Source organism: Saccostrea echinata, unplaced genomic scaffold (assembly GCF_033153115.1).
Source record: "Saccostrea echinata isolate AGI-Se365-2 ecotype Australia unplaced genomic scaffold, CSIRO_AGI_Sech_v1 ptg000023l, whole genome shotgun sequence".
Classification (NCBI taxonomy): domain Eukaryota; kingdom Metazoa; phylum Mollusca; class Bivalvia; order Ostreida; family Ostreidae; genus Saccostrea; species Saccostrea echinata.
The window spans coordinates 14,712,061-14,722,505 of record NW_026889772.1 but is presented as its reverse complement, the minus strand read 5'-3'; the positions used below and the strand labels follow the sequence as shown (position 1 = coordinate 14,722,505).

The 10,445-nt window shown below is 32.5% G+C and overlaps 1 protein-coding gene across 1 annotated transcript; it reads right to left on the bottom strand.

Moving 5' to 3' along the window:
• Nucleotides 1–1,786: 1,786 nt before the first annotated feature.
• Nucleotides 1,787–7,139, bottom strand: LOC133191519 (uncharacterized). The gene is made up of 3 exons (XM_061327269.1): nt 6,827–7,139; nt 5,013–5,216; nt 1,787–2,154 (listed from the first exon to the last, which is right to left on the bottom strand). Exons 1-3 carry the CDS (start codon nt 6,844–6,846, stop codon nt 1,929–1,931), a joined length of 450 nt encoding a protein of 149 aa, XP_061183253.1. The 5' UTR covers nt 6,847–7,139; the 3' UTR covers nt 1,787–1,928.
• Nucleotides 7,140–10,445: the final 3,306 nt, after the last annotated feature.

Sequence of the window (10,445 nt, the reverse complement as noted above, 5' to 3'; positions counted from 1 at the left end):
TACATAGTGCCATTGTGCACCTATTTTATTTTTTGATCAGACACTTATTTCGGGTCTCCCATAGCAAAACATGGACTTTGACATTATAAACATATGGGAGGCAGGGGGTATCATTTTTTGAGCTCAGTGCTCACAGTACTTCTAGTTTTGCATTCATCTTAGTTTCAAAGAGAATTTTAAAGTTATCTTTACTCGTGCACTGATAGATGTAGATATCGGTGAGAACTTACCAACTGTGTCCAACATTTTTTTTTACCTTGACCTTTCCTATGACCTTTGACATCACTATTTGTTTTGTATAAAACTCAGTTTCTAAGAAACTCTCCAAGATATTCTAATCAAACTTCTTACACAAATTGGTGAGAGCTATTCAACTGTGTAATAAGTTTTTGACCTGAACCTTCCCTGTGACTTCGACCTCAGTATTCTTTATCAACGCTTGTCTTAAACAAAGAAGCGGGTACATTTCTTTTCATGTTGCATCACTAATGAGCCCTGAGTGGGACATTTGTGTCCTATGAACATTGGTTATAATTGATGCAAATCTCTAAAATACATTGTATTAAGAAATTGTAGATTTTCTACGATGTTCAAATTTTTTGCTCTATGCAATCACCCTTATATTCATTTTTTATCACTTTATAAAACAAAATGGAGAAATTTGGAATGGAAAAATTAACTTTATGAAGCTAAACTTATTCATTTACTTAAATAAATATAGATTTGTTATTTTCAAGATTTTAGGGAATAAAAGTTTGCATCGCCTGTCCTTAATGAAATAAATTTTACTGATGCTAACATTCACATAAAAAAAGAATCTGCTGTGCTGGAAAACGGTTATAAAATTCATAATCCAAATGTTGTTTTCAATTTTAAAATATTATCTATGATGATTTTTATGAAATATAATTCTGAATTGAATCAAAGGAGCGTTCCCGTGACAGTGTATATTATAACACATTTTGTAAGGTGCGAATGTCGGGTTTAAAATTAAAGGTGAACATAGTGTCATGTAAATAATGCCCATCTCTGGAAAAATATGTCATGAAAATAGCCTTAAAGCTTGGAGAAATTTGCACCATGTTAAATAGAGGTGTTTATCAGTTCTGTTGTTGCTATGGTTAACTTTAGGATTTTACATGAAACTATAATGAAAGTATCTTATCTAGAAGTTTATGAATGTAAATAAAAAAGATAGGTGTCACATGAAATGGTCTTTTTTAAAAAATGAAATTAATTAAAATCATAGAACAATACTGCTACATGAATTATTATTAAAAGTACACTTTCCTATTACTAGTAAAAATAAACAAAAATGGCGTTTCATGTGGTGCCGTGAAAATATAGGAAGGAAAAAACTGAAATTGCCACTTCTGATACTACTAGTACTGCTGTTTACCTGATAGAGATTTTAAGATATTTCTATAAAACTGGCAAAATAACTTCTGATGAAAAATAGGTATGACTGACTATGGACGACGGTAGTATTAAGTCAACTAGCCTAAAAAAAACAAGACAGAACTGAATAATTTTTTTTAATATTTGAAATATAACAATCAAATAAGTATTTATAAATTCCAAAGAAATACATAGTAAAAAAAAAATTAATAACTGAACACATGTGCTAATTAAATTAAAGTAAACAGCTTAGGTAACTTTGTTTTATGGAAGCTGCACTTGTTAATTTAATTTTTTTTTTTACATTACATGTATAAAACTATGATTTTAAAAGTAATAATATAGTCCCAATTGATCATAACCCTCCCACCCCCACCCCCGCCCCTACCCCAAAAAAGAAATATAAGATAACTAAATAAACTATAAATAAATTACAATTTTTCTATCTTTAAATCTTAGCACTATAAAGCCATCGTGATTATTTTTCACACAGTTGAATGTATTGCTGTAACCCGAATTTTCTCAAATGATCAAGCTCTACTTTGCTTAATCCTGCAGAATACATTCATAAATTTTCCGAAGTCCATCTTTTTCTCCTCACCGGCCGCAGCTTTGATGAACACTTCCAACTCGGCGTCCTCAGTGAGATTGCCGTTCGTGTTTTTTACTGTTTTTAATATATCCCAGGTTTTTTCAAAATCTAAACCAGCGTCCTCAGACTTTAGTTTTTCAAATGTCTGGAATAGTTCAGGAGCACTAGAAAATAAAATAAAAAAAATTAGTCTTTATATTTTCTATAGCAATTATTAACTGAGAGTTTTATGAATGAAATCTTTTGCACGAAATAAAAAAAAAATCAAACCCCACTTTCTCATAATTACAAGAAAAGATCCGAGGGAAAATCTGGTAACTACAAGAAAAAATCTCGTTATTACGAAAAAATTATCTCGTAATTACGAGAAAATATCTCAAAATTGTGATAGTTATCTCATAATTACGAGAAAATTATGTAATTATGAGATAATTATCTCGGAGTTACGTTAAAATGTATATGGAACAGATCTAGAGCTGCATAAGCTATGAATAGTCTTGATGCGTTTGGTCTGGTAAACGGGAAAATGTACCAGGTGAATAATTTTATTAAAAATTTGTTATCGCTTAAGTTATGATTTCAGTGTAAAGATAGTCAGCAGATTTCAATATATATTCAGAGAATAAAGAATATTTCAAAATTGAAGGAATAATTTACTTCTTTAAAAATTTATTTTGTAATCACAGGCATGTAGTATCGGGGGGTAGCTCCCTCTTTTCCGAACCTAATCTTAACCTGTTAATTTAATATGAAAATGTTCATTTAAAGGCCGGTTGATCCCTCACATTCTATTGTAGTATAGTCAAAAACCTCCCATATTGATGGATGATGTATTAAAACAGAATCTGATAAAAAGTTGAACACCCCCTCCCTCCCCAATAGAATTTTTCTAGGGGAGATGAGAGATTTCAGAGTAAAGAGAGGGGGTGGGATAGAATGATAAATCTTTTAAGATATTCTAGACCGCCTTAAGAAGTTTCTACGTTCTTAAGAAAGTATTTTAATTGCAAAATTTAGCAAAGTAGACATGCATTTTTGGTAAGTGCTTAAATCATGGTCTCTCTTATGTACATTTCAGTTTTTTGTTTGTTTTTGGACATGGAGTCGATAAACGTTCACTTGGTTTATTTTCAACAAATAGTACATGGTCTTTCCTTTGGTGTTTGAAAAAAATGGTTTGACACATGCTGCGTAAATAGAGGATATTCAATGTTATGTAGCTGGATATGGAATTTATTTCACGAATGGGACAGAATATTTTGATATTTTCAGGAGTGCGAAGCACGAGTGAAATATAAAAATATCCTGTCTCACGAGTGAAATAAATTCCATATTCAACAACAAAATATTGAATTTTCTGTTTATTACATTTTATTTGATTTTCCCTTTACCTCTGTCTCTTCTTAATTTCACAGTGTTATAAGCTGTGGCGTCATAGTTGAGCAGTTGCTCAAGACGTTATACATGTATATAGCTTAGCAGTTGTGAGATTGAAAACATTGTAACATGGATTTTAGCAACATATTTGTGAAGAAATTGGCAGTTTTAGTCTCATTCAGGATGGTTTAGTTACTTTCTCAGTCTTATTACAGGCCAAAATTTATATTTTACATACTAGTACTTTGATATCCTTTCACACTGTGACAGAATATCAGTTTGTCTTAATAAAGGCAAATTTTTCTTTCACATTGTGAGAGAATATCACTTTTATTCAGTGAATAAATCAAAGCCTTTCACTGTTGAAAATGTAATAAATATAGAAAAATGGAAACTAAGATTATCGTGGTCTTCGGAATGACTGAAACATGCATGACTGAAGTAGATCGTGAGGGTAGAGGTTCCCTACCCCCGGGAAGAACAGTTTAAAATTTCAAATGTTATTGTTATCTAGACCTAAAGCATTAAGTCTTTGTTCGTGCCTTTCAAAGTACATAAAGTGCATATATAATTTAAAATAACATTTATTTAAAAAAAAAAGCGAAAAAACATATAGAGAAATATCACTTAACTATTTATGAATATATTATCTCGTAACTACAAGATAATTTGCCGTAATTCCGAGATAATTTTCTCGTAATTACGAAATCTTTTCCCGTAATTACGAGATCTTTTCTCGTAAAAACGAGAGAATTTTCTCGTAAATTATATATACTAAATAGTGGGGTGTTATTCTTTATATTTGATACTTATAGGCTTTCGTATGTGCCAAATTTTGTGATATTAAAATCTTCATGTTTAAAGGTGCGGTCACATGATGAGAATTTCAAACCATTACTTTTGACACTCGCGCTATATTTGCGTTGAGGATATTATGGTGAAGCACGCCAATACAGCATGCATTGTGCAATTTTATTGCTTACAAATACTTACATGTATATCCTGGTGATAAAGTATAATGTGCATATAGGTCGTAAAATATAGGCATCGAAACTGAATATTTTTCAATGTGATTACATAATATCCAGGTGTCATATAAAGTACGGAAGTTAATGAAATGGCCTTCAACACGCTAAAAGCCTACCATACACCCACATAAATAAGTCACCGACTCCCCTATTTTTTGTACAATACTGTGTATTGTTTGTGTACTTTGGCACTTACATCATGCTCATTGATCAACCAGGAACATTTGGTATAAAGTACTTCTCTGTGTATCTGTTTTACATTTTCGCTCGATTCTTTATTATTATTTTTTTTAAAAAGTTGGTTAATACTGTAAAATATTTATTTATAAAGATATGGCAGTCGAAAATGACGTTTTTCTATAAAAACCTTGTTTCCTGAACTCATCTTACTTTTTATACAGTAGCCAATATAATTGGTGGTATCCTGTGCAATAAGGTTTTAATTTTTATGATTATGATCTACGACTACAAATACCGTAAAACATGTAAATATATATTGCATACTTTAATATGTAGTATATGCACGTGTTTTAAAAGAAATAAGGGTGGGTTACTAAGCACTTATAGTCTTTTATTTTTTATTAATGCAGTAATGACTTTGTTTCCTGTAGACTTACTGCTCTCCCAGATTGGTGTAAAACTGTTTGAACTCCCACTGACTAAGTTGTCCGTTCTTGTCGATATCGTAGATTTCAAACATAGTTTCTGCCTGTTTTTCATTCAGATTGAAGTCGGAGGTAAACATCCTAATGGCATCCTCTCGTTTCAGTCTCATGACAAAGTTGTGACAATATTTATCAAATATTTTCTGCGCCTCTGGCCTGCAAAAATAACACGTACATAAAGAGCAACGTATTATCATCTCCTGTTGGTGTAGGGTATATATGTTGTTTGAATTTCATTAAAATATTTTGAATATTTTTTTCAGATTTTAATCTCTCGGCAAAAGTTTGTTTTACGCTGTCATATACCTCTGACCTGGTAATGCCAAACATAAAAAACGTTTCCAAATTATGGACATTTTTCAGATTTGTTACATTTTACCAACGGCATTTCTCTCTCTCTCTCTAACACACACACACACATATATATATAAAACTGAGACTGAGATACTGAAGGGTATTGAGGAACATAAATTCGACACTAGATACTTAGATGAAAATCCATTAAAATATACTCGGACAATATCTGTACACATATATGTTCAGCTTAGTGGTGGACATAACCTACTAATCGGTTTCAGTGTACAAATATTTCCTAGTGGGCTATACATAGGAAACTGGTCTTGACCTTAATTGACATTGTCAGCCAGATCACTTTTGATGGCTTATTTTAACATGGTAACTAAAACCTGTAGCTTCTTGGAGATTTAAGTAAAAGTGAAACGTGTGTTATTGTTTGATTTTTCGTATGGCTAGTTTCTCGAAATTTGGGAAACGAAAACTAGCCTCAACAATTTTGTAATTCACTTTGATTATTTTCTCGCCAAGTTGACACTGCAGGGGTTGATGAAACTAATCGACTACAAGGTGACGGTTTACCACGGGTATACCTGACAAGTCTGTTAAAATGTCCCTTAATTATATCACGCACACTTTACAAGGAGACTCATAATGCTTGTTTTGCACATAAGATGATTAATTACATATGACTTTACGTTTTAAATGATATAAAGACGACATATAAATTTTAATATTTTACCTTCTACATTCCATACAATTATTAATCAAACGACATTTTCACGTAAAATATATTAAATAATCCTATAAGGCAAAAGCGGATAGTTTCACTTAATGTAGACTGTTTCTATTAAAAAAAAAAAAAACAAAAAAAAAAAAAACAAAAAAACAAAAAAAAAAAAACAAAACAAAACAAAACAAAAAACCGTAATGCAAAGGAGAATTTAACCATGCCTTTGACTGTTCAAGTTTATAAGAAAAAAAAAAATAAAAATGTGATTAAGTAATTATATGCATATTTTCTGTTTGTCTTATCAAGTTTCGCTTTGTAACTGATAAGTAAGATGCATTCATGTTCATCAGTTATAATCTATACTGAACTAAATCAACAATATACAGGTAATGTCTAACTTTGCCTTAAATGAAAAATATAAATCAATAATGATGAATGCGTCGAACACATGATTAATGCACATTTAGTGTAGATACCGTGATATATTAAAAATAAATTTATATTTAACATTCACATATGGCGACAGTCAGTATTTAGATGGTCTTAAAATGGATTAAAAAATATTGCCACCTAATCCTTTTGCGATAGAAGGATCTTTAATAAGTATATGGTGTGAGGATTAATCTAGTGTCATCAATAACATATTCACTAAGTCAGGTAAATGTGTAAGGGGAATATTTTTTTAAAACCTGGAATGGATATTTAATCACAAACAAATTATATACAAAACTATACTTACGGAAGCTTTCGACATGCCATGTTTTTCTTCTAGAATCCTGTAAGACTATTTCTTATTTATCTATCAACGTATTTTAATCAACCACTTTAGGACAAAATGTTTATATTTGCCATTAAAGGTAAGGGCAGCTTTGCGCATGCGTGCGTGACGGGGATGCCCTGATCGGTTGAGTCACCGTGGTCACTGCATTTTTTCCATTTTTGTTCGCGGTCCATGGTGACATATTTTACTATTAATATCAAAATAACAATGCCTGTTTGATATTAGTTTATGCCACAAAAACAGAAAATTAAAACTTGATTGTTATCGCACAAAGGACCCTGCTATTTAATCGCCCACATTCTACAGTCACCTTTAGCGAAGTGTCAAGATTTTATCTCAGAATTTCGACAGTGACCTAAAACAATTTTAATGGTTCTGTACCAAAAACAGCTTTCAAACATACTCAGTGCTGTGTTTATATGAATGGGAAAGATTATGAATTAGAAAAAAAATCACTGAAAGATTAGTGAGTGCAACAGTAAAAATATTTAACATTTTACGATCTTTAGTATGAGTCCACCTACAAGTATTTCCCTAAACTCGTTGCAGTTTTCTTTTTAACTTAAAGATCAGAGTATCTGTGTATAAGTCTTTTGTATAAACTAGAGTAATCTTTAGAGTATAAGACTACAATTTACTAATGATGTTTAGAATTGATAAAATTCGCAAAATCACATTCTTCCTATTGGTTTGTACTTTTCCATTAAAATATTGAATTATTATTTTTAAATAAATAAATTTTATATATATATATATATATATATGAAATCTTAACGAGAGGTCCATGGGCCTTGACGGTCACCTGAGTATTATTATTTTCTCTACCTGTGGCCGCCTTGACCCATCAGGAACTAGAACTCTGGACTCATGTTACAAAAACTTAACAGTGAGGACCCTTTAATTATTATCATATTCCTGCAGCTTATCCTAGAAGTTCATCGGGAGAAAGGACATAAGGTACACTGCAAATTGACCAACTTAGCCCCAGCCTGAGGCCTGACACCCCAAACCAGGGGATATGAATTAAATTACACTTTTTGTAGAGGGCTAGCTGTTTATTATAAATATGCAAACAATTTGCCTGCTAGATGTCCATGAGTAACGAAGAATGTTTTCAACGATGTAATGCAATATATAGCCAACTTAGCCCTACCCTAGAGCCTGAACCATGGGCATGGGTCCATTTTAAGCTCACCTCAATGAAGTCGGGGGAGCTTATGAAATACCCTAGGCTTCGGTATCGGCGTCGCAGTTTTGGAGCATATTTCTTTAAAAAAAAAAAACGCACTGGTAAACCCTTGGTAATGTACCCTGTTTTTCCGTCTGCGAACTTTTAATGGTACTATGATTTTAAAATAAGAATATCTTGAAAAATTATAAGTAGGTATGTACATTGTAAGTCTGTGTACACCTGCATATGTACGTTGCGTATGTCCTTAATGCCCATGAGTATAAAAATTATCAAAGGTGTAAAATATTTTCACTATATATGATCAAATTAGGCCCACCCTAGAGCTTGAAGCATAGATCTGACGACCAAGAATATCACAATTTTGGAAGAGCACTAAGTATTGATTGATTAATCATGGAGATAGTTGCTGCCTATGGTCCGTCAGTAGAGAATTGAGATTTTCAAAGATGTAATGTATTTTCACTCTATCTCTCTCTCTATATATATATTCAACTAAGCCATTCATATATAGGATATGAACCCAGGGACCATGAATTTCACGATTTTGGTAAAAGGTTGAGTAATCATTATAATCATGCAAATAGTATGCCTGCAAGGTGCCCTTCAGTAAAGGACTTTTTAGAAGATATGTATAATGCATTTTAAATACATTACCAAATTTGCAAAAACCCTGGAGCCGGAACCCCAGACCCAGGGACCACAAATTTCACAATTTTGTATAGGGATCATGGCTCATTTATTATATTTATGCTAACAACTTGTTTGCTTGATGTGCAGAATCAAAGATTTTTTTTTTTTTTAGAAAATTGCATTAATTTTGATGATTGTCTTACCCATAGGCCCCAGGGGGATGGAGACCATGTAATGCACATAATAAAAAAAAGTATGCTTACATTTACAGTGGAAAAAATTGGATTAAATATTTTTGAACATGTTAGATTATTAAGAGTGACTTGTAAAAGGCATTTCTGTTGCAGAGAAGGGGAGAGAGTCTATCTCTTACACGATATGCTATCTGAAGGAGAAGTGGTTTCCACATTTATTTCTCTTTTCCTTTGAGGGATGGGTGAGTGGTTTTGAAGTGCTTTTAGTCAGTTTCTGATGTGTATTGAAAAGACCCCGGTCTGTGTGATACACAATCCTTAATTCATGAATGTATATGTGTAGGAAACATTTTCTTCATAATTTAACTAAATTATTTGTGATTTTATTCACACAGCTTTAACGTTTCAGGAAAGCCGCAATTCTGCATTTAATGCTTGGCAAGAAAACACATCCGCAGTAGCTTTGGCCTGAACTCAATAAAAATGCAGTTTACACTGATCACTGAAATACCCCTGAGAGTGATTCGAGACAACCTTGAGAGGTGGATCTAAAGTTCTTCAGCTTTCCTTGTTGACGTCGAAAACTTCTGAATATTATTAAATATATTCAAGTTTTCATTATCAGGTTTTTCTTCTTAAAATGCATGTTTGAAATTAAATTCATGATAGTAGGAAGCATTTAATTCAACCTACACAAATACTTATTTTAATTTTGTACCCATTATTTCAGGTGAAATATGATTACGAACAATATTCACTCTCGAAAGTCCAATGAAACGATACAAATTTGGAGCAGAGCAAACACGGACCTCAAAATTTAGAGGTGGGATCAGGTGCCATGGGGGAGTGAGCATCCCCTGCCGACCGGTCACACCCGCCGTGTGCTAGTTGTCATGATCGGAAAAAAAACCGGAAAAATCTGTAGACGTTTCAGTGTATAAATACTGGCCTAACAATTAGTACGAAAAACGTCAGTTAGCATATGACTCAATGATAGGTTGTATGTGCTAACAAGGTCATTGTATCGACCGTAAAACTTGCGAAATGATGACTTCAAACGAGACTGTTGATTTCCTTGATTCATCAACTTGTTTGTAGCTTGCCTCGTTTTAGGAATTGTTCATACGTAGAACATGCATATCGAATCAACTGAGAGACATAAACCTCATATGCAGGTGATAAGGGTATATTGCTTCAAGAGTAAGGGAAGTTGACGATTGAAAAGTTGAATCATCACGTTTATCATAAAGCTTTGTTGTTAGACTCTTTTCCTAGTAAAATATCTAAATATGAAACAGATTTGTTTCTGTATGAACAATTTCACTGACATCTAAAACATCACCGACCAGAGGGAAATGTGAAATTCATTCAATTTTTATCAAACTGTGAGTACATGGAAAAGTACTCACTACTGAGCAGAACAATGATGGAAATACAGGTAAATATTGGCAACCGTTTTATGCTAAGCGCTAACCGTGCCCATTTAAAAATCGCGGAAAAACGATATCGGAAAAAGAAGATAACGTGACATATAGTAAAAACCAGTCCAGGAAAAACAGTT